The 25195-nt window shown below is 44.3% G+C and overlaps 1 protein-coding gene across 5 annotated transcripts; it reads left to right on the plus strand.

Moving 5' to 3' along the window:
• Window positions 1–258: 258 nt before the first annotated feature.
• hmbox1b (homeobox containing 1 b) lies at window positions 259–24968 on the plus strand. Of its 5 annotated transcripts, none has more exons than XM_066697503.1 (9): window positions 259–473; window positions 17173–17700; window positions 18681–18766; window positions 19000–19110; window positions 19680–19833; window positions 21919–22001; window positions 23152–23247; window positions 23966–24057; window positions 24804–24968. In XM_066697503.1, the coding sequence occupies exons 2-9, from the start codon at window positions 17174–17176 to the stop codon at window positions 24942–24944; spliced, it is 1290 nt and encodes a 429-aa protein (XP_066553600.1). In that variant the 5' UTR covers window positions 259–473; window position 17173; the 3' UTR covers window positions 24945–24968. The 5 variants fall into 5 exon arrangements, with proteins under 5 accessions (XP_066553600.1, XP_066553601.1, XP_066553602.1 ...); XM_066697504.1 differs by having other exon boundaries at window positions 23969–24057; XM_066697505.1 differs by lacking the exon at window positions 24804–24968 and adding an exon at window positions 24671–24794.
• Window positions 24969–25195: the final 227 nt, after the last annotated feature.

The raw sequence follows: 25195 nt of genomic DNA on the forward strand, positions 1-25195 counted from the left end.
GCTTCCGGGGGGGTTGTAGTTTTGGGGGATTCACTGCCGGGGTGAAAGGTCACAGGCCGGTGGCGCGCAGGGAGCGTTGTGACTGGTAGTTCCATCCGGTCCCTGGGTTTGTAGTCCCACTGGAGGCGAGTCCATGGCGTCGGCGGGATTTGTAGTTCCCGGTGGCGGCCTGTCGCGGCAGACTGAGCTGGGTGTCGCCTGGCTGCTTCGCGGGGAACTACGATTCCCGGCGACCCCCATCCCGCGCTCTGATGTTGATGTCAATATGGCTGGTGTCAGACAAAGGCAAGTCAGTCTAGTCTCGGACTGAAATCAAATTAGGGGGGAAAGAAAAGACGGCAGCGTTGGGGAGAAAAACGAGTTGCTGCATGTGTTGTTTCGCTCGTAAAAAAAAGCCGCGTCACTCTAGGAATATATTATATTCCTGCTATTAAATGGTCTGCTGGACGGAGGCCCAAGGCACACTGATAAAGGTAAGAATTGAGTGTCGATATCCCACGTCTGGAAGAGTTTGCACTGTTTCCAATGTCACACTCGCATCGATTTTTTTATTTGATGTGATTCATTTCTGGTGGAAACGTGCATTGGGCTGCATTGCACGTATGCAGTGGCTACAGACAGCCGGGTGCATGTACATTTACTGACAGTATGTGTTGCAACTGCTTTAAAAGTGAGCACAATGATGATTATTGTCACTGTTATTGTGGTAATGAATGGAGGCGAGGAATAATCTTCCAATTTGGGACCGACAGCATCATGTCTTCAATTACACACCGTGTCCTTTGCGGATGCACCGTCATCTGGACAGCTTTCCGTCGCTACATTGTATCTGTAAGATGCGGGGATTATTTTAGTGCCCACTGTGTAAAGAAAAATAAAGACTTGTAGTGTTTGTGTAGCCTGACTCAAAAGTGCACTCGCAGTGCTGTCATTTTGACCATTATTTCACAAGTGCCTGAACGGACCAGGCTTGGACAGTGTTGCATTTTGCGGGTGGGATGGCGATGTCCCCCCGTATCGCAGGCGTAAGCATGTTTTAGCCCGGGACGTGTGTTTATTTTGGTTGTGTGTGTGTGTGTGTGTTATTTTGGGGCGGAGTGGGCGCTCCGGTGTTATTGAACTCTAATGACGTCACTGGTTGAAGAATGTGTAGTATGATTGCTCAGGGCGAAAGAACAGGTGAATACTTTATATGACGTTTAATTAAAATCTGTAGTAGTATCAATAATTCATATTAATGATGACGATGATAAAAGCAATAGTCTTGTCTGTGCTTGTTTTGCTTTATTCTGGAAGCATTTGTCTGTCCTATGTCTTCACATGATTTCAATAGTTTCTCTGACAGTAGTGAGAAATGCTTATTACCCTTTTATGCAGTACATTCTATGTCTTTGCTAAAAGCTGATGAAATAATAATCAGCACATGCTTAAAAAAACGATTTGTAGTGGTGGACATCAAAAAATGCCTGCATATGTGTGTGTGTCATTTTAAAAAAACACTATTTGCCAGTTAAAGAGTGCTGCTGTGTAAATAACAGGTGTTCAGTAGTGGTCTATGTGTGGTTCGTAACTCAGTTCTGACACAACCCCATTGTCAATGGGAAAGATCAGCTCTCATGCATTTGTGACCCACTTCCCTGTGGCACATGTATCATCTACAGTTCCCACTAAGAAGCTCCCCCCAACTCTTTATAACAGCAGTGGGCATCCCTGGTCCCAGAGGGCTGCAGGGTCTCCTGGTGTTTGTGTTCCACCTCACCTCTTACTTACTCCAGTGAACCATTTATAGTTGTAACTGAAGCGATGAACCGTTGTTTCCAGGCTGTGAGCAGGTGGGACCGTGGGCAGACCCACCAAACCTGCCAGCAGTTTAGAAACAGGGTTTTTGCAGGTGCCAGTCTCTGGGTCACCTGCTGGCAGTTTAAATGGTGTCATTTTAAGTGCAGAGTAATTTTATTCAATGTGCGATCCGTCATCAGATCTCCCTGCTTTAATTGAGAAATGGACACAGGTTAACAATGCTAATTACAGCTTTGGCGCACAGGCAGGTGGAGACTGCAGAAGTGTAAGTTGAAAGTGGGCGGCCGCAAAACCATAATCTATAGTTCGGTGTGTGCAATATTTCGCAGCAGTTGGATAGATGCACAAACTACAAGGAATGATTTGTAATAGAGATAAAATGACAGCATTGTCTTGAAATATAAAGAGATTCTGCAGCCAGGCACAGCAGGACATGTCCAGGGTCTAGCTGATGGGTTGTGTGGAGTGGCTGTCAGGGAATGGGAGAGAGTGGCACAGCCCTGGTGTGTACAAGCAGCTGGTTCCTGCATGGAGGAAGCCAATCTGGGCTGCAGATCTTGGCTGGGAAGGTATATTCCGGTGTGGAGAGAAGGGATATGGGAAGATCCTGGAGTCGGAAGGCTGGAGACAGAAAAGCAGCGTCATCCCATACCTATCCAGCTGTGAGAGGCTGCTGTTTCCGAAAAAGACTCCACAGCTGCCTTGCAAACTTCAAAGGCTGGCTCCATTAGAAGTGTTCAGCTGCTGGCTACTGTCTCAGGCCCGCCTGGATCAAACCTCTTGGCATGCACCCTGTCAGCATTTCTTCTCTCGCCCTCCTTCATCCAGCCTGTCACTTGACTGTCCTGAGCCATTGTGGTTTTGATAAAGCTTTGATCTGCCCTCCTCTCATGCCAGCTGTGGTGCCTGTCTGGAGCGCACTTGTGTAATGTACATAACGGGCTAATTTCTCCCCAGCTTGACTATTGGCAAATACACCAGGGATTCAGAACCGGATGTCATGATAATCCATAGCCTTCTTTTACATTTATTTTTTAGCATGTTGTAGCAGGGTGTATGCGTGTGTGTGTATATATATACACTCGCATCTCTTTCCCGGTGAAAATAATTCATGTTTCCTCAGAGAGCCTTTCAGAGACGATATCCCAGGGAGCAATAAAACCACAGAGCAGGATCTTTAGCAAAAGCAACTGCGGTTGCATTTAAAGGAAGGTACTTCTATTTTTATTTATGATTTGCTCACAGCCTAGACTGCTCATTGTAATGGTCTTTCACTGGGGACTCTGTCAAGGTATTTAGTTTGCCCAGTATCTGTCGCTGCCTTTTAGATCATGCTCATCCATGCCCATGGCTCAGATCACCAGCTCTCTGTTGCCGTGCAGAGTCATTGCTAATAGATTTGGGAATTCAAATAAAACTGATTTATCATTAGTGCATCTACTAGCATACTTGGCTCATATGTTGTTAGACACTTGCTATCTAAGTTATTTATTTAACAGTATTTTGACATATTGCTCTGCAGACACTTGAAAAGGTTGATGCTGTGTCATGTGTGTTCATTCTTCACATGTAAACGTTAAATGGTTACAAGCAGACCCATAACTGCAAAATTGAGCCGATATTGCATGTGTGTAATCGCTGTAATTTGGTGATATGCGGAAACGAATGGTTTCTGTCGACTGAACTGAGCTAAGATGGGGATGTCTTATCTTAAGTGAGTGGGTCAGTGTTCTACAAGCTGTGAAAAGATAGCATTCAAAAATAACTTTAATAAACTACAAATTGAGCCTGTGCCTAATTGAATATCACAGTGTTCTGCACCTTATTAAAACATTGTTGTCAGTATTTAGACAATCTTTTTTTTTTATTCCCTGCCATTAAGTCCAGTGTCTTAATATTTAAACTAGTACTGCATTATAGGTATAAAATACATATCCTCTGCTCAATTAATATAATAAGCATCTTTTCATCTTGCATAACTCATCTTTGCTGGAAGCTAAACACATTACACCGTGGCATATGGAAAGTGACTGTACTGCACCAGCAAAGAGTGCCAATTGAACTTACCACTTCAGACAGAGGTGTGAAATCCCTGGGTGCGACATGAGATTCTTTTGAGCATGCAGGGGAAATAAAAAATGCATCATTTCAAGGTTGTGTCCCAAATGATTCACCCAGACGCAAGACGTTGCTAACTGTAGGAACGCAGCGCACAAGTCAAGTGTAGCAGTCAGCACTAGAGCACTAGAGCATGCCGTTACTTGACTACACCTGAGGGGAAAGCTGTACTCTTTCAGTCTTAAGTGTATGTCTGGGGCTGTCGAGATTGGAACAAGACATATGACTGCCATTTGCCTGGACTGGATAGGACTTTGTTTGCGGTGCAGAATCGGTGGCCGTAATATGATCTTTATCATTAATCCAGCTCCCTTGTTTGATGTTGCACCATTACATATTTCAAGATCTCTTTTCCGTCCCTGGAATCTGTGTTGAGTTTTCCCTGTCATGCTCGGCTTATTAGTAACAAATGAAAGATGATACCCCCCCTTTCAAAACAGCCTGTAGCTTTTTTGTTGTTGTTGTTTTTTAATGTGTGAACAAACACTCAAATGGATGTTTTGACCCTGAGGTCAGCGCCTGATGAATATCTTAAAGTGGAAGCACCATTCTTAATGTTTGCTCAGGCGATACACAGTAAATGCAGAGCCATTGTCGGTGTGCAGTTATGCTGTTTCTCTTGTTTGTATGCATTGTGAGGCTGCATGTTTTGATGTGCACAGCAATTTGGAGTTTTGCTAAAGCATATTGCTGAACAGGATGCTGTCTACTGTAAATGTGATAGGGGAGAGTCTCTTTTCACGTTCTGTTCAGCAAAGTGGCACAAGCAATCCAAATGACAGTTAGTCCCAGATTATTCCAAACGTGCTGTCTTTCAGGGGACGGTGGAGGGCAGGTAGGTTTGAGCACCAGACCACATGAAAATATTTGAAAACCGAGAGCAATGGCTTAGTTATGTGTGGGGACATACACAGAGACCAAGCAGAATAGCATTGCTGCAGTGCTTTCCATGTCAATAATTGAAGTCAGCAGACTTGATTTATTACATCCTTTATGTAAGTTCATCTAATACAATGTATATATTCATGTTTTCTTCTAAACATGGCCAACGCACTCCCTGAATTATGCAGAATGTGTGTGTGATGTTTTCTTGTTTTTTTTAAGTGAGCCTCTAGTTCCTGTCAGAGCCTTTTGTTTGGCGCATCAATTCAATCTGAAGATCCTTTTTGTTTGTTCATATACTGAGTGGCTGCCTAGATTTAATCCTCAGTATACAGTATGGCAATGCTATGATAAAGGAATAGAGCTGAAACACAAAGGCCAGCCTTCTTCAGTTTTGCCTCATTTCCTTCCACACAAATGTTGATTGAGTGGTACAAACTGTCACAGCTGTTCTTCAGTCCAGTTTTGGGTAGCGGTCCCCTCAGTCAGTCACTATTTTTACATGGCAAATTGAATGTATTGTTTTTATGAAAAAGAGACATTCCCCTGCTAACATGACCAGCCAGTTAAAGGTTTGGTGGAGTTTCATAGTTGTAAGAAATGTAGGTGGTGCAGACTTTTCAGTGATAGGGTAGTTGAAAAATTGAGTTATGTGATCAGAATCTGCTTTACAAAAAGTGTGTTTATGTGACATTGGTCTTTGTTTCTTTTCATAATATAAGTGGGTATTTTTAATTTTTAAATGGTGTTTTCTATTATAATTTTGGGTGGCATCTTCTACTACACTGAATATTTCAATGCAATTTCTTAACACTTGACTTTTCATACAGGTATTGTCATGTTCATGTAAACTCCCTGACTGTTGTCCTTTACTGCTGCCAGAAAACCACTTCAGACTAGTATGAAACTCATTCGGTATGGCACTATAGTGGCTAGTCACTGGGCTGAGAAGGCAGAGGCTCAGGTGAGACGAACTGCTGATATTATGAGCCTCTCTGGGAATTATAATCGGCTGAAAGCCAATTTAGTAGGAGCCCGTTCGTAAAGGGACACTGCTAACATTTGTTCGCTTTTTAATTTGTCTCAGGCCTTATTTAAAGATCACTAGGGATTGCAGCGGCTGTTTGTGTTCTGGATGTTGAGCGTCACTGGCTTTTATTAATGCAATCGTGTCATACACCTCTTGTAGTGTCAGCATTAAAAAGGGGGAAAATTTAAAGAGTTGTAATGTCCAACTGGCGCAACTCTGAACTGAACTCTATTCCTCTTTCTGCTTCATAGCTACAGTTTCCACTAGCCAAGATCCAGTGCAGCTTTGTTGAAGCTATGGTGCATCTCTAATGAAATATATAGGTTTCCGTTTCCCTTTGGCAGTTATGCTGCTATTGTAAAATAGAAGACTGGACATTTTTTTTAAAAAGGCAGGAGGTTATTTTGTCAGCTGAGCTACATGCCATATCCCTACACTATACACCTACAGTAGTGGACAAACAAACCTAACCCTGGACACATGCATATCATGTGCAGAAATAACCAGTCCTGTTTGTGGTATTGAGGGACGATTTGGGCTCAAAGGATCTCTCGGAGCTCAGCCACATTGTAAGAGATTTTCAGTCCATTCTGGTATTCACAGTGCAGTCAACATATAGTAGCCAGAATTAGTAACAGGGAAAGATGCTCTGCGACTGTTGTCTGGCTGTCTTGATGAGCGTCGCGTGAACAGGAGTCTGGCAGGGATGCGAGTCAGGACGCCAAAAAGTGCTTTCAGACCAGAGTCGCATCTTAATCTCCCTGCGTCAAAGTCTAGGAGTCGCTGGTCTCCTTGGCAGGGTGTCTTTGGTCGTGATGGATTCGCACGCTGTGTCACTCGGTTGGTGCGCACCTGTTTCTGACCTGCAGTTCGACCGAGACGTTACTGGCATTCAGAAGCTTCTCACGAGAGCCAGCCTTCCCGCTTTGTTTGTTTGCTTGTTTTTTTCAGTATGGTTTGGTCTCTTTGTCAAGTCAGGAATCCTGTCAGTGTCAAATAGAACTGTTTAGGAGTTACTCAAGTCAGACACAGGACAGCTGAGAGAGAGTGAGAGAGAGAGCTTTTTTGTTGGATTTCTACTGTGAGACAGGCTGAGCATTCCTAATCTTGTTTTTTGTTTTGCCTTATTTTAAATTAATCTTATTCCTAGTTTGCCTTAATTAAAGTGAATCCAGTCCAGCTGCTGTGTTGGTTAGAGTAACAAGATTTTGAAGGAAAGGTGACCTAGTTTAGGAAATTGGAGGTGGAGTAAGTCAGTCAGAGAGGTGGCAATTGGTGGCAAGAAGCTCATCACAAAGGTATTTAAGCTGTGCTGTTTCTCAATAACAAAAAGAAAAGGCAAGGTAGGGGACCAACAACTTACTAAATTAAGAAACATGTGGCCACTACAGTGTCAGGTTTGCAGAATGAGTGCCTTCCTGGATGAACTCCATTTGTGAAAGTTGTCGGCATGTTGAAATCCTAGAGATCAAGGTCCGTGATCTTGAAGATCCGCTTGTTGATCCGCTCTGTATTAGTGATATAGAAGAATGAGAGAGATGGTGTGCACGCCAAAACCTAGGAGAGTTGAGACCTTAGAGCAGGACAGTGTAGAGAACTGCTGGGTTACAGTAGGTCGTAACCACAGAAAAGGGCGCTCACAACCCTTGGAGACACCCCAAGAGCTAGAATTGCCCAACAGGTTCCAACTGCTGGACACCAAGTTGGACAGTGATGGCTCAGAGGGTGATGGGAGGGCTGTTGAGCACCAGATGGAGGTAGTTATAGTACAAGACTCAATTCTTAGAGTAGATCACACAGTGTGTTCTAGTGATAAGGAGACCCACATGGTATCTTGCCTGCCTGGTGCTCAGGTTGCAGATCTCCCTAAACTAGTAGACGAGCTACTGGCCAAAGCCGGAGGGAATCCACTGGTTATGGTCCACATTGGAACCAATGACATAGGAAAAGGCAGGGCAGAGGTTCTGCAAGACAAATTTAAAGAGTTAGGAACAAAACTAAAGAGCAGAACCTCCACTGTATTTTTCTCTGAAATACTTCCAGTACCACGTGCCAGGCCAGGGAGACAGACAGAGATTAGAAAGTTCAACACGTGGCTAAAATCATGGTGTAGGGAAGAGGGGTTTAGGTTTATGGAGCATTGGACTTTCTTCTGGGATAGATGGGACCTGTACAAACCAGATGGTCTGCATCTAAACAGAAGGGGGCTGATGCATTGGGAAAGCGTATAGAAATTGAGAATCTTTTAAACTAGGGCCCAGGGGGCAGGGAGCTCTGACAATGGGAGATGTTCCACTAAGGAAAGAAAACAAAGGGAACCTGCTAGTAGGAAAGTCCTGAAATGTTTGTACATCAATGCCAGGAGTATAAAGAACAAGATGTTAGACTTGGAAGCCACAGTGCTGGGGTGTGACTATGATGTTTGTAGGAGTGATGGAAACATGGCTTACAGAAAACGATGGGGATGAATACAAGTTGAAAGGATACACACAGTTTAGGAGAGACAGGAATAATCGAAGAGGTGGTGGGGTAGCATTATATGTCAGAAATGACACTGAGGCAGAAGAACTCAAATTAGATCCCAGTAATGAAACAATCTTTGTGGGTGAAACTTTTGAACAAGAGATCCGGAGGATTAGTGGTAGGAGTGTGTTACAGACCACCCAACTCAGATATTCAGCAAGACGTTGCATTGTACAGTGTAATCAGGACTGCATGTAGCAAGGATGTGGCTGTTATAATGGGGGATTTCAATTTCCCAAACATAGACTGGGAAAGCCCAGTTGGGACTACAGAAGCAGAAATAGAAATGGTTGATATGGTAAATGACTGCTTTCTAACTCAATTTGTCAGGGAACCAACCAGGGAGAGAGCATGCATTGAACTTTTCAAATGACCTGGATAGAGTCAAAGGGACAGTAGTTGGCACTACTGGAACCAATGGCAAACTGTGATCACAATATGTTTAGCTTTGAGGCATTCTTTCAAAAAACAAGGACCAAGTCTAAAGCAATGGTCTATAATTTTAGAAAAGCAAACCTTGAAGGTATGAGGTGGCACTTAGAAGAGGTAGACTGGAGCACATTGGATACAGAGTCATTTGAAAATGGATGGGTATATTTTAAGAATATACAACTTAGCAAATCGATGACCAAAATACATTGGCCAAAATGGTTTAATAGAAGTATGCAAAAAAATATAAAGAGAGAGAAAATGTTGTATAGTGCATACAAAAGGGATGGAGACTAAACAAAATACAATTAATATGATGAACTGCAAAGAGATTTTAAGAAAGGGATCAGGAAAGCAAAGAGGGAAATAGAAAGAAACGTAGCTCTTGGAGCTAAAACTAATGCAAGAAGCTTTTTTCAATATTACAACAGCAAGAGGACAATAAAGGAGGAAGTGAAATGGGTAAAGGGTAAATTGAAGCATCTTAGAAAACGAACAAGATGTGGCAAATGTTCTAAATGAGTATTTCACTAAGGTTATTACAAAAGAAAAACAGATAACATGCCACAGGTTAACAACCAGTCCAGTTAAACCCTAAGAGAGATCAGGATAAATGAGGAGGAGGTACTAAAAAGACTAGCAGAATTAAAAACAAACAAATCACCTGGGCCAGATGGTATTTTTCCAACAGTACTAAAATAAATTAGGGAAATTATTTATAGGCCGCTAACAAAACTAATCAGTACTAGGGCCTTTGCTTTTTCTAATCTATATTAATAATCCGGAGTCTGTTGTCAAATTTGCAGATGATACTAAAATAGGTGGCTCAACAGATACAATCTCGGCAGCACAGGCTATTCAAAGGGACTTAGATAATATTCAGTTGTGGGCCGACACCTGGCAGATGAAATTCAATGTGGACAAGTGCAAGGTAATACATGCAGGTAACAAAAATGTCCACTATAATTACACTATGGGAGGAATAGAACTAGATGAAGTAACGCATGCGAAAGACCTAGGACCCCGTTCACGTATGAGATTTAGGACGGCCCTGGGCTGGGTGAAAACTAGTCCCGCTTTTTGACCCGGCCTAAATCTTTTGAGACGGCCGAAAGGTGATCTAACTGTGAATGTGAACGCGTCGGGCCCTGGGCCCTGGGAAAGCATCGGTGCTAGGCGCAACTCAAGCCCCGCCCCCAGAGATGCGTGTCTGAGTCAAAGGAGATGCCACTTCTCGCCACAGCGGAATAAACGCAGGCACCAAACAAGACAAATAGTATTTTCTCTATATTGTTTGAATGTTATATCGATCTATAGCCTTAAATGTACAGATACATTTCGCTAGCTCACATCTTTGTATATATAAAAAAATATAGGCTCAGTAATGAGTTATAATGATGTAAAAAGTTCAAACTACTCGGTCAATGAAAATAAGTGTGTGTAGCTGGCAAACTTGCTATTATTTTCTTCTTCTGCTAAGTATGATTGAAGTCTGTAATTTAACTGCAATTTTCAGGTGTAAAATGCATTGCGATATTGTGAACGGGACCATGTAACTTTATTCACTTATCTGAATTTTGCATTAAAATGAAGCAGGTTTCCAGTCAAATCAATGCATTTTAAAACAAGACCAACTGTTTACTATGCAATCCGAAATGTGATTATATTGAGCTGAGCAGTACAATCACAAATGCCGGCATTGGAGATAACAACTGGGACGATGCAGAAATTAAAGCACTGTTTACAATGTGGATGGAAGATAAAGTTAAAAAACAAACCAAGGAAGTGTACGAGCGCTGCTGTCTGACGATATAACTGTAGAAGCGATCACAGAGGCTTCTTTCGATGAGTATCAATCACTCGCCCGACCAAGTTAAAAGGAAAATCAAAATGCAAAGAATAGACTTTATAAATTACAACAAACGCAGTGGTGTCCAGAGAAAAGGTTGCAAGTTTTTCCAAGGAACTCAGAATAAACACTGAGCAGCAGCTTGGATTGCATGGGACACATCGACCTGCAGCAAACAGCACGGATGAGACAGACACTTCTGAAGTACTGCTACTGTAATATACACTCACCTAAAGGATTATTAGGAACACCATACTAATACTGTGTTTGACCCCCTTTCGCCTTCAGAACTGCCTTAATTCTACGTGGCATTGATTCAACAAGGTGCTGAAAGCATTCTTTAGAAATGTTGGCCCATATTGATAGGATAGCATCTTGCAGTTGATGGGGATTTGTGGGATGCACATCCAGGGCACGAAGCTCCCGTTCCACCACATCCCAAAGATGCTCCATTGGGTTGAGATCTGGTGACTGTGGGGGCCAGTTTAGTACAGTGAACTCATTGTCATGTTCAAGAAACCAATTTGAAATGATTCGAACTTTGTGACATGGTGCATTATCCTGCTGGAAGTAGCCATCAGAGGATGGGTACACGGTGGTCATAAAGGGATGGACATGGTCAGAAACAATGCTCAGGTAGGCCGTGGCATTTAAACGATGCCCAATTGGCACGAAGGGGCCTAAAGTGTGCCAAGAAAACATCCCCCACACCATTACACCACCACCACCAGCCTGCACAGTGGTAACAAGGCATGATGGATCCATGTTCTCATTCTGTTTACACCAAATTCTGACTCTACCATCTGAATGTCTCAACAGAAATCGAGACTCATCAGACCAGGCAACATTTTTCCAGTCTTCAACTGTCCAATTTTGGCGAGCTTGTGCAAATTGTAGCCTCTTTTTCCTATTTGTAGTGGAGATGAGTGGTACCCGGTGGGGTCTTCTGCTGTTGTAGCCCATCCGCCTCAAGGTTGTACGTGTTGTGGCTTCACAAATGCTTTGCTGCATACCTCGGTTGTAACGAGTGGTTATTTCAGTCAAAGTTGCTCTTCTATCAGCTTGAATCAGTCGGCCCATTCTCCTCTGACCTCTAGCATCAACAAGGCATTTTCGCCCACAGGACTGCCGCATACTAGATGTTTTTCCCTTTTCACACCATTCTTTGTAAACCATAGAAATGGTTGTGCGTGAAAATCCCAGTAACTGAGCAGATTGTGAAATACTCAGACCGGCCCGTCTGGCACCAACAACCATGCCACGCTCAAAATGGCTTAAATCACCTTTCTTTCCCATTCAGACATTCAGTTTGGAGTTCAGGAGATTGTCTTGACCAGGACCTCACCCCTAAATGCATTGAAGCAACTGCCATGTGATTGGTTGATTAGATAATTGCATTAATGAGAAATTGAACAGGTGTTCCTAATAATCCTTTAGGTGAGTGTATATACTGTGTGTGTGTGTGTGTGTGTGTGTGTGTGTGTGTGTGTATGTATGTAATACACATTTTCAGAATCTCAATAGGCTATTAATAACTAATGCATATGATTCGCTTTCGGGTGAATTTTGTAACAGCACTTTTAGACTTGCAGAACCGAAGATAGACATTTGAAAAGGGAAATGCATTGAATCAGCAATTAAAAAATATATATACATTATAAAGCTTCAGCTGCAAAGGGTTAAGATTACTTTCAACGAAAATATAGAACCAGTCAATAGCCTATATATATATATCACTATTAAGTTGTGATTATAAATACATCGCATACACCTGTAAGCAGACCTAATGTCCTGCGTCACTGGTTTGTTTGAGCAGATTTGTTTATTCCCGGCATGCATTTCGTTTAGGTCGCTTTTCGCCCGCATATGTGACGCACTGTTGCTCCTAAACCTGCCAGTGTGAACGGGGTCAGGGAAAAAGCTGGACTGAATTTGAAGCGGAGTCTATGTGGACTCCTCACTTTCTCCATCCAAACAATGTGGGGAAGCATTAAAAAAGGCAAACAGACTGTTAGGGTATATTGTCAAAAGTGTAGCATTGAGAACAAGGCCAGTGATGTTCAGACTGTACAATGCGCTAGTTAGAGCTCATCTGGATACTGTGTACAGTTCTGGGCTCCACACTTCAAGAAAGATATCGCTGCTCTGGAGGCAGTTCAGAGGAGAGCAACCAGACTTATTCCAGGTCTGAAGGGAATGTCCTACTGAGAGACTGAGGACCTGAACCTTTTCACCCTGGAACAGAGGAGACTACGTGGGGACTTGATTCAAGTCTTCAAAATCATGAAAGGTGTCGACCACATCAAACCAGAGGAGCTTTTCCAGATCAGCAGGGACACACGCACCCGGGGACACAAATGGAAATTGGGCTTCAAGGCATTCAAGACAGAAAACAGGAGAGACTTCTTCACACAGAGAGTCGTCACAATCTGAACAAACTCCCCAGCGATGTGGTTGAAGCTGAAAATTTGGGAACATTTAAAAATAGACTAGATAGGATCCTTGGATCACTTATACTAATGGACAGCAAACAAGCACGATGGGTCAAATGGCCTCCTCTCGTTTGTAAACTTTATGTTCTTATATTCTTAAATGAGCAATAGCAACACTGCTGTTGTACAAGAGAAAGATGTGAAGTGTTTTTCTGGTATCTTTGGACTTGAGCTGATTTGATGTTTCGTTTTTTTAAAGTTGAACTGCTTACCTGCTTACTATATTTACCTTTGTCTGCCCTGGGTACCCTGGCCATTCTGCTTGTTTGTTTCCTTTGTTCCCATATGCATTTTTATTTCAAATATTGATACTGATCGCTCTGTTTCCTCCGCAGTGTTAAGATTTGTTTGCTGATGTCATTCACACCAACTAGATGCAAAACCCTATGAACAGTGTTTTGAGTTTTGAGACAGGTAGAGAAATGGATGGATAGACAATGTTTTTGAAGTATTATACAGTCAATTTGCATAAATAACATTATTTGATCAGATTATGGGGGTTACAATGTTCAGGTTATTTCTCTGTGTGCTTAATAGACATTCAAGCTTCCAAATCTTTCCTCTGACCTTGCAATGCACTGCAGTGTGGGATATGCAATAAGATCACTGGAAGAGAGCTGTGAATGGAGAACTTGCCTTTGCTGAATTCTATAGTCAGAGATTAATTGGGAGACTTAATTAGGCTCGGAGGGCCTTCGCTTGCTTTTTATAATCTGCGATGCTCGTGTCGGGTTAATAATATCTCCGAGCTGCTTGACCTTCCACCTTTCTGTCTCTTCAAAATAGCTCCCTCTCCCCCCGTCCCCCTGCCATCCGCGTTAAAGACGTGCCACGTGATTTCAGAGACCCTGCGAGAGCATCCCTTTGTACAGAATTAGAAGGTGCATCTTCACATATCTGTTTGAAACCAGGAATGTTAATTGGGAGCTGTGATTAGACAATCTCACTTTCTTAACAATTCAGGGGGTGAATGCCTTCTTCGAAGAACTTGACGAGAGCCGCTAACTAATGTGAAGCAAAGTCACAAGCCCTATTCAGGATATTTGTCATTTGATTAGCAACCCGGAGCTGTGCAGCTCGTTTGTCTGTTCAGTTTAGCCAACAGTCCTCTGTAAGAGCTGCCAAGACTGGCGAACCTGGCACACTGACTTGATGAGCACTTCATAGATGCGCTCACAGCACATTGGTCTCCTGAGTGAGAAATGTCTGTACCTCAGTTTCCGGCGATGAAGCGTAATTTCTTCAATGGGAATAGGACCTTATAATAGAGGTGGCTATACTATAATATTCTCAGAAACTAAGAAAGTTAACTACTAATTAAATAATTATTTTGAAACAGTGGTTCTCAGCTCTGGTCCTGGAGCAACCCCTGTGTCTGCATTTAGTTTTTCCCCGAGTTTTGCACCACTCATTTTAACAGAACGACAAGATCTTTTTAACAACCCTGAAGCCTGCAATTTGTGGAGCATCTCTTTCAGTGGATTTTCTTAAACTGCTTTTGTTAAAAAATAAAAGGGAGAGCTAGGCTAGATTAAAGAGTTGTTTGATTGCACACGGGTCCTTCCCTTGCTCACCTTTCCATTTAACCTATGCGGTGTCTTAAGTGCCTTCAGACTCACTCCAGATTTGACCATAGACGGGGGGTAACTAGCAGGTAGTTAGATGGGGGTTTGGCACTGGCTCCTGCTATCAGAGATCTTGAGGAAATATGCTGTTGGCTTCCCTGACTGTAGCTTGAGCCAGACTTTCAGCTGCATTTACAAGAGTGCCAGATGTCACATGAACCCCTCAACTGGCCTGGAAAGGCGGGACCCGTTGGGTCCCTGAGCGGTCGATTTCTGTGACTCCCCACTGCAGGGGGGAGTAATGCTCTCAGCCCCGCCGTCCCTGTGCCTCTTGTGCCTGCCAGAGGCTGCTGTCTCAGATGAGCTGCTAAAGATTGTTCGTTGTTTGATCTATTCTCAGCATTGCTTGTCTGTGACTCATCTTTGTAATCTGTACAGAAAAAGAAGAAAGAAAAAATAAAAAAATCTAGGTTGGCTGCCCTAGATGGAATTTTTTCTTGGCAGTTTTCCCTGAAGTGTTTCTCTCTCTAAAACGTCCTTTGCAAATGGAAAGAATCTCTTTTGTATCTGTGCAGGCAGATCCAGCCACACCATGAGCAACAGAAAGCTCCCATCTGCGGTGATTAAAAGCCCCTGCTTGTTCCAAAACAGCTGATCAGTTAACCACCCTGGACTGCCAACACGGGGAGGGGGGGCTTATGCGGATAGGAATTGTCCGCTAGGTGGCAGCTGTAGCTGTTGACTGTTACCCCCCCCGCGTTAAATAAATGAATTGGAAGATGTCCAATACATGCATTAGGATCCTGGAACTGAAGAATATTAATGGCTTCGCACGCCAAGGAGAACTCAGTTTGACTCTTTTACTGCTCTCTCTCTCTCTCTCTCTCTCTGTCCTGCTTTATCCTGCTTCTGCTGGCCCCATGCACATGACGCAATGTCAGACCACTTGTAAAATCAGGAACCTGCCGGTGTCCTCTGGTCATCTGTCCTTGTGTTTCATGTTTTCGCTGACCTCTGACCTTCCCGGAGGCCTTTAGAGTCCTCACAATTACCTATGGTAGACTTTGGACTAGACCAAATCAAAACTTTGACCTACCCACGAATATAGAGTACATACCTGTATCCTGTCGTATTTTAATGTATTGTCAGAAGCCACGTATTTACTCATCCACTTATCTGCAATCTATCTGCAAGTTAGCAATTTGTGTTTCACAGGTAGGTCAAGAGGCGATTTAAAAGTTGTAAGAGTAAGTACACATATAGTAAGGAGCAATATAGCAGGGACGATCAATGTTTATAATTCTGTACAGTGGAATTGTAAAGATGAATAATTCTCCGTCTCAAGACTGTTCTCAACACCCCCCCTCTTTTGTTCACTGACTGGAAAGCTTTTCTGTTTAATTTAAAATAGATTTTTTTTTCCCCCCATACAAATCGTTATGAATGCTTTTTGATTAACATATAAATAATAGAACTTAGCAAAGCTGAAAGTGGTGGGGAGGAGGGTGTCTGCTACATGCTCAATTAAGCACAGACCTGCGGTCTCACCTGTTGGCTACCTCTGAAAGGCTGAAGCCAAAGTCAGCTGTTACCAACTCACTGCAAAAAGAGTTTAAAAAGCCTGTTTTATAGCTATTGTAGAGACTTGGTGACTAGCAACACAGTGTGGGTGAAAGTCAAATTGCAGAGTCCATCATATCCAATTAAGCTTAATCATTCAACATGTATGCAGTGCGTACATGTGCAGGGCATACAGTATAGTTATAACATAAGAATATAGTACAGCTCACAATTGAGAGGAGGCCTGGATCTTCATAAAAACAATTCTGTGGGAAAAACTGCTCCCTCTGGTTCCCGTTCGTAGGTAAAATGACATATCTAATCAAGTTGGGATTTCTTGTGTGAAATGAGGTGAGATGTATAAGAACATTTGTTAGGCCTATACTGTAGTGGGAAAATGTACTTAATAGCCAATCAAGCCTCCAAGCCTTTTCTTATTTTTTTTATAGTTTCATGATGTTAATTCTGTTTTGTATATAAAGCTCCTTTTTGAGGGCTACTTTTATTAGTTCTTAATGCATTTCTGTCTGAGAGGTTGCTTTAACCAACTATTGTCGTTTGGCCATTCAATCAACCATTGTCTATTGGTTACTTAATCAACTAAAACATTAGTACAACTATTTTAATGAGATATATTCACTTCCGATAGATAAGACTAACTTATTGTCCATCTGAAGATACAAAATGGCTTCTTCCAACTCACATCCTGAGTTATTTTCTTCACTTCCTGTGAGAGAAGAGCTCTGGGTTAACCTGAATTTGATTTCTGTAATAAGCTTGTTGCTTCTTCATCAGCGTATCCTGAGAAATTATAAAACCACTACAATATAGTTACCTCTATAAGAGTTTTCCTAAAACGAGGTGTTATTGTGATTTATGCCTAATATTAAATTCTCTGTCTCTCTCTCTCTCTTGTGCCCTCAGAATGTCCCACTACACCGACGAGCCGCGGTTCACCATCGAGCAGATTGACTTGCTCCAGCGCCTGCGGAGGACAGGGATGACCAAGCAGGAGATCCTGCACGCGCTGGACACGCTGGACCGCCTGGACCGCGAGCACGGGGACAAGTTTGGCCGCCGGCCGGCCTACGGGAACGGGGGCGTCCCGGGCACCACCACCACCACCACCACCTCGTCCTCCTCTTCCAACAACAACGGCAGCGGCAGCGGCGTCAACAACATGGCGGCCGCCTCCTCCTCCACCACCACCATCGCCACGCAGACGCAGTTCCACGGGCTCTCCCCGTCACCCAGCAACAGCTACGACACCTCGCCTCCGCCCAGCGCCGCCGTCGCCGCCACCCAGAACGGCCGTGACAGCATGGCCGCCACCCCAAACGGCAAGACCTCACCCAGCCGCTACGTGGTCAACAGCGTGGGCCCACGCTCCTACAGCTTCGAGGCCACAGAGGAGGAGCTGGACATCGACGACAAAGTGGAGGAGCTCATGAGGTGAGTGGAGGAGTTAGACTGGGCCCTTCAGGAGGCTTTTAAAGGGGTTGCTGACACGTCATCCTCTGCATTTCCTTGTTAGCAGCGATGTCCTGTTGCAGGCGAGAACAAAGATGCAAATACCTTTAAAGGTAAAACAACCAGGTGGAGTGGAGAGGGGGAAAAGTGCACAGGGAGTGAATGCGGACACTATCTGGGGAAGGATTTTACAACTGTGTATTTGGGGATTTCTGCACTATGGGCATAATGACTTGTAATGTAATTGGATCAATACTATGCAACACAAAATCTAATAATAAATAAACCCTGAGGAAAAAGGAGCCAGATTCAGCTTCCTGTGGTAAACCCTGCATTCGGTTAATTCGCTCCTGACTGGAATCGATCCACCTGTTCTGTTCTGCTTGTGATTGAAGCAGGGGTGCATTGACGGCAAGCGTCTAATCTTTCCTCCAGGCAGTAACAGCGAAGACGACCATTGCGCCCTCTGAAATCTCTGTAAGCACCCTTATTACATTTCTTCACATAGCATTCAGTATTGACCCCTCGTCTAGAGTGATGCAGTGTCAGATATTGCTTAAACATGGCACACACGCGCACACACATACACACACACATTAGGACAAGGAAACTACAGGTCCATAGAGACAAAGATAGAATGCTGAAATACATGAAATAGCCAGATGAAAAGTTCAGTTGAGAAGCAATTTCGTGACTTTCTGATTCTGAGGTGGCATGTGATGAATTGGTGTCATTTTATGTATGTATGCATTTGTTTGGTTGGGATTATTGTTTTCTTTGCGTTGGGCAGGCAGTTAATCCACCCATAGGAGCTTTGTAAGGGCTGACCATCTGCCTCCAATCCGCTGCCTGTTGTGCGTTACATCTTGTGATTGTTTACTGATACCCCAGTCCTGATCTGTGCATGTCTGGTAATGATCTCTCTCTCTCTCTCTCTCTCTCTCTCTCTTTCTTTCTCGTAGACGAGATAGCAGTATCATCAAAGAGGAAATCAAAGCTTTTCTGGCCAACCGGAGGATTTCCCAGGCCGTTGTCGCACAGGTCACAGGTGAACGCCATATGCTTCACGTACTCTGCTCTGCTCTGCTTCGTCTGCTCTGTAGCAGATCAATCTGCATTCAGGACACTTGCTCCCCGTGTGTCCAAACCCGTGAATTATCACTGATTTGTTCCACAGAGCTCTCCATGTATATCACCGTCTCACAGGATGTAAAAGCAATGTATTTCTTGTGGAATCCTATTTCCTATAAGACTGTGTTTGTGCTGTGTTTGAATTGGCAGGTATCAGTCAGAGCCGTATCTCGCACTGGCTCCTGCAGCAGGGCTCCGACCTGAGCGAACAGAAGAAGAGGGCCTTCTATCGGTGGTACCAGCTGGAGAAGACCAGCCCAGGTGAGACCCCAGCCATTTCTACCTCTCTAATCAGAACTAGTGCTGCTCCAAACCCAGTATTTGATTACCGAGATAGGGTTTCTGGAAGGGGGCTACAGAATGGTGGTATTGTTTACTTTTGTTTTTATTTATTTTCTGAGGCGATTAATCGACTACTCAGGTGGAACGTGTTTTCTGGAAGGAGGGATATAGACTGATGTTATTGATTTCTCTGCTTGTAGACGACTTCTCAATACTTTATGGTACAACGGTCTCGATCACTGTTGCACCAAACAGATTATTCGACCACTCGGAGACGCCCATTTCTGGAAATGATGGAAACGAGGGCGTCGGACACTTAAAACTGAAGAGCGACTGAGGGTTTGTGTTGGTTGATCAGGGCAGTGTCTCGGCATACTACTTTAACACACTGCAGGTGATGCACACGCTACTTCAAGGGACCGAAAGCTCCTGTCTTTCACACTTCAGTTGTTCACTACTTGGGTGCAAGTTTATTGCAGCTGGGCCCTGGCTTTTGCCCTGGCACCACTCCCTACCTGAGCGGCTGCTGTCATCTTTTGTGTGGGCAGGTGCCACTCTGAACATGCGGCCGGCCCCGCTGGCGATGGAGGACGCCGAGTGGAGACAGACGCCGCCCCCTGTCAGCTCCACGCCGGGCAGCTTCCGTCTGCGCCGAGGCAGCCGTTTCACCTGGAGGAAGGAGTGCCTGGCTGTGATGGAGAGGTAAGTCCACCAGGAGAGGAAAGGGAGCCGCTCAGGCAGCACTGTGGGGTAGTGGTTAGGGCAAATCCTGGGTGGGGCAGTGCTGTTGTACCCCTGGGCAAGGTACTTCACTTAGATTGCTCCAGGAAAATGCCCAGCTGTATAAATGGGTACAAATGTAAGTCGCCCTGGATAAGAGCGTCTGCTAAATGACAAATAATGTAATGTAATGTCTAGAAGGAGGGGAGAATGGGAGATTGGCTCTAGTAAAAAAAAAAAAAAAAAGAAACACCACTGACTGAAACACCAATTTTTTCTGCAGTGTATGTCCACAAAAAACCTGTTCTGCACAATCTTCAGGCTTTGTGGGTTAGGGTTTTTTAATTTAAGAATAAATCAGTTTATGTATGTATGCTCTGGAAAAAATAGAGACCACTGCAAAATGATCAGTTTCTCTGGTTTTACTATTTAGAGTATGTGTTTGGGGAAAATTAACACTTTTGTTTTATTCTATAAATTACTGACAACATTTCTCCCAAATTCCATTTACAAATATTGTCATTTAGAGCATTTATTTGCAGAAAATGACAACTGGTCAAAATAACAGAAAAGATGCAGTGTTGTCAGACCTCGAATAATGCAAAGAAAATAAGTTCATATTCCTTTGTAAACAACACAATACTAATGTTTTAACTTGGGAAGAGTTCAGAAATCAGTATTTGGTGGAATAACCCTGATTTTCACTCACAGCCTTCATGCGTCTTGGCATGCTCTCCACCAGTCTTTCACATTGATGTTGGGTGACATCAATTCAAGCAGCTCAGCTTTGTTTGATGGCTTGTGACCATCCAATCATCTTCTTGATCACATTCCAGAGGTTTTCAATGGGGTTCAGGTCTGGAGATTGGGTTGGCCATGACAGGGTCCCCCATCCACACCTTGATTGACCTGGCTGTGTGGCATGGAGCATTGTCCTGCTGGAAAAACCAATCCTCACAGTTGGGGAACATTGTCTGAGCAGAAGGAAGCAACCTTGTATGTGGCTTGATTCATGCGTCCTTCACACAGACAAATCTGCCCCATTCCAGCCTTGCTGAAGCACCCCCAGATCATCACCGATCCACCAAATTTCACAGTGGGTGCGAGACACTACCTCTCCAGGTCTCCATCTCGCCATTAGATGACCAGGTGTTGGGCAAAGCTGAAAATTGGACTCATCAGAGAAGATGACCTTACTCCAGTCCTCTACGGTCCAATCCTTATGGTCTGCTGCAAACCTCAGCCTGGCTCGTCTTTGCTTCTCATTGATGAAGGGCTTTTTTCTAGCTTTGCATGACTTCAGCCCCGCCCCTAGGAGCCTGTTCCGAACCGTCCTCGCCGTGCACTTCACCCCAGCTGCCGTTTGCCATTCTTTTTGTAAGTCACAAGTGTCATCCTAGGGTTGTTGAGTGACATTCGAATGAGTTGGCGGTCATCCTGGTCAGTGGAGAATCGTTTTCTCCCTCTGCCGGTCTGTAGCTTTGTTGTCCCCAATGTCTGCTGCTTGACCTTGTTCTTATGAACCGTGTCTTTAAAATTTTAAGGATGGAAGCAACCCGGTGATCACCTACTCACCACCTCATTCAGCAGAAGGAGGTGTGCCTGTGTTGGCATTCAACAGACACTGGAATGGAATGGCAGCCATACATGCAGAGATGCTGATTTAAGAAAAAGTTGCAGTGGTCTCTTAATTTTTTCCAGAGCTGTATTTAAAAATGTTTGTTCATAACATTCATATGTATTGCGAACAATCTTCAAGTTTTATTCCCTCAGTGACCCACATTAAATGGTAAATTAAATAAAATCTCCAGGCAAAAACAACAGCTTGACTGGAAACTAACACATCAAGTTGTCCCTGTGGCTGGGCTGCCCGGCCTTGCTTGTGGCAGGGCTATTTTCAACAGGCTCTCCCTACAGCTCCCACCCTCGCCAGACACCCTGCCGGACTCGACAGCTCTCCCCGCCTTTCGCACGGACAGAACAGAAACGCGTCCTGCACTGTTCCTGAAGGCGAGTGTCAGTGTCTATTTGGGCTGACTTGTCCGTCTCCCTGTCTCTGTGCCCCAGCTACTTCAACGAGAATCAGTATCCAGACGAGGCCAAACGTGAGGAGATCGCCAACGCCTGCAATGCTGTTATACAGAAGCCAGGTAAGACTGCTGGGGGGTCACTGGAAGGAGGAATGGGGGGACCTGGGAAGGGTACAACAGTCACAGACGTTGAAAAGAATGGCGATGGTAGGGCTGCATTTTTAAGGAGCATCCGATTGCATTGCCCTCCATGCACAATGTTTTTTGGTCTTGCCATTTGGAAATGGCCACCTCAAAATAAAAAGTGATCTGGGAAAGGTTGAAAAAGCTGTACTTAATTCAGAGAGATAAATAAATATACATACATACGTGTGTGTGTGTGTGTGTATGTGTATATATATATATATATATATATATATATATATACACAGTTTTTCAGTTTTAAAGCTCCATTTTCCAAGATACAGACCTTAGACTTGTTTCCCCTAGGCTGTGCTCCATTGCCACGATTCAATTATCTGTAATACAGAAGCGCCTCTCAGACATTTTCTCAAAAATCATTGTTTGCTGCAGCGTTCCTGACTGCAGCCTATCCTTAATGCTCCAAGGTAACACAATACATGTGTTATTTCAGGTGTCCGAGAACCAGTCTACTCAATCAAGTAACAGTATATTCAGATACCTTTCTAATGGAACTTCAATTGCTCTTGCCTGGAAAGAGCTAATAATAGTTACAGGTTACCCATCCTATGAGAACTACTACTAGTAACAATAAGAAGAGAGGTGTCAGGGTTCATTTTCAGCATAACCTCTTAAATGTAATCTAATGATGATGATGATGATGATGACTTTTTGTGAATCTGGTCAGCATTTTAGTCCCAGTCTCTCTCAAGTTGACTCCAGCCCTGCCTGGCCTGCAACGTTAACATAGAAGGCAGGATCACACATGACAAAACGTTCCTGTGTAGGAGAACTCTGAACCGAAACAGGACCTGAATAATATCTCTGGACTGAGTCTCGGGACTGGACAGCAGGAAAGACAGCATTTTCATGGGCTTGAAATAGACTGGGATTAGAATCACGGCAGCCCCGGGGACAGGACTGCTGCCAGGAGGGGGGTGGCATTGTGTTCGATGGCACAGCCGCCCCCCGGCCCCTGTCTCAGCTGTTGGTGTGTCTGTTGCTCCACACACTTGTCAGCTCTTGTTATTGGTCCAGAGGCTCTGTTTTCACACTCTCGCTCTCCATGTCCGTCTGTCTGAATCCACAGGGAAGAAGCTATCGGACCTGGAGAGAGTCACGTCCCTGAAAGTGTACAACTGGTTTGCCAACCGACGGAAGGAGATCAAGAGAAGAGCCAATATTGGTAATGTCGGATTGGAGGGCAGTCTCATACAGGCAATGCTGTTTGTGTGTGTGTTTGTCACAGACACACCAGGGGTGGCTGTGGTTTGCATGCGAAGCCAATAGCAGCAAGTAGACGTCTCTGGGCTCTCTGGTTTTAGAGTGACATGCTTACTGCCGTCCTGTCTTAGTAAATCAATCCTCTTTACCCATTTGTGTTTCAACTTGACAAGCAGGGCTGTTTGTAAGAACCCAGACAATAAATAAATAAGATAATTTTAATGATCAAATAAATTAGTGGGCGATTGCCCTAAGAACTAGTGTAGTTAGTGTCAGTATTGGTTTTTTTTTGGGGGGGGTTTTAGTATTAAATACTGTTCAGTAGACCCTTAAATCTAGAATTGTGCACTAGGCCAGTCAAACTCCAGTGGAGCTGCAGTGTCTTCTGTGGATTTTGTTTCCCACCCATTTCTCAGCTACCAAATTGATCCAATCTCACAATTGACTGGATGAATGCCGTGACAGTCTCTTTGGGTACAGTATATTATATACGCTATTAAATGCAAGCAAACCTTAAATAAGCCTTACAGAGACGGAGAGAAGTTGAAATTGAGTGACTGCTCCAGTTTGGGGGCACAATGGTCAAAAGACACAGCCATCAACCCCCCCCCGGTGCACAGTGTGAGCAATGTCTGTGAAGCCTCAGATATGTTATGGCAAGGTCTGTTTTTTCGAAGAAGCAGCAATCCTGGAGAGCCATGGGATTGATGTGCAAAGTCCTGGGGGCCACTCCAACAGCGACGACATCGACGGCAACGACTACTCTGAGCAGGTAGAGATTCCTTTCTTTCTTCTTACCTATTTATTTCATTTATTTTCCTCTATCGTTTAGGGTTTCACTGTGTCAAGCTGAAGTTTCTTGTTTTCAGGGCCTTACGGTCCTTTAACCATGCCAATTCACTTTAAACAACCAAACAAAAGCTGCTGCTATTATTTCCTTCTTAATGCCTTGACTGAGCAGCTGATTCTACTAGACCCTCCTTGTCAGGGGGACACAGGAGTTAACTAACCACATTAATCATTCAACCCCCCACCACTTGAAGCAACTGAATGAGACGAGAAAAGACTAATTCGTAACACATTGAGCTCCAGAACATGATAAAGCAAACACACTGCATGTGATCACAATACTCCAAAGAAAATCGGTAACAGTCTGAAATGATGGTTGCAAATTCCTAATGGATTAATATGGGAAGACCAGAGGAGTACCATCAGAGTATCTCGAGAGCTTCCTCTGATGGTTGATCACATGTATAAACGTTTTTAACATCGGGACTGTTTAGAGCTGCAGCTGTCCCTATATGTGAACGCCAGGTTAGAACTGTATCCTACTGATGCCCCCAAACCATTTGTTTGCAATTATAGTTACCAACTTTGCTTCCCAGTTGACTGGCAGTTTGCTGTTGGGACAGAGTGTCTGAGGTCCGCTGTGCGTGTCCGGACGACGCTCCGGGGCTGGATGTCTCCGGCCGGGGGATCCAAACCCTTCTGACCGGTGTCTCCTCCTCCCTCCTTCAGGATGACAACACCAGCCACAGTGACCACCAGGACCCCATCTCCCTTGCTGTGGAGATGGCAGCTGTCAATCACACCATTTTGGCTCTGGCGCGGCAGGGGGGAGCTGGGGAGATCAAGACGGAGGTGCTGGATGACGACTGAGGCTACGGAGAGGAGGGGAGGAGAGGGGCGGCGCCGGGGGGCCGGGAGAGGTGGGCGGAGGGTGGGTTGGAGGGGTCTACCCACCTTTGTGTGTGTGTGTGTGTGTGTGTGTGTGTGTGTGTGTGTGTGTGTGTGTGTGTGGAAGGGAGGTGGGGGGTGGGAGGAGGCGTAACATGGTGACCAAAACTATGCTTCGGCCATAGATTTTAGATCAGCTGCCTGTCCTTCGTATATTCGACTCCCACCGCCCC

This window comes from Amia ocellicauda, chromosome 1 (genome assembly GCF_036373705.1).
Source record: "Amia ocellicauda isolate fAmiCal2 chromosome 1, fAmiCal2.hap1, whole genome shotgun sequence".
Classification (NCBI taxonomy): Eukaryota; Metazoa; Chordata; class Actinopteri; order Amiiformes; family Amiidae; genus Amia; species Amia ocellicauda.

Excerpts from the sequence above, each read along its gene's own strand:
- hmbox1b (XM_066697503.1), top strand. The coding sequence starts at position 17,174 with ATGTCCCACTACACCGACGAGCCGCGGTTCACCATCGAGCAGATTGAC. Across the intron at positions 23,248-23,965 it reads CAAGAGAAGAGCCAATATTG|CAGCAATCCTGGAGAGCCAT; the intron begins GTAATGTCGGAT and ends TTTTCGAAGAAG. Across the intron at positions 24,058-24,803 it reads GCAACGACTACTCTGAGCAG|GATGACAACACCAGCCACAG; the intron begins GTAGAGATTCCT and ends TCCCTCCTTCAG.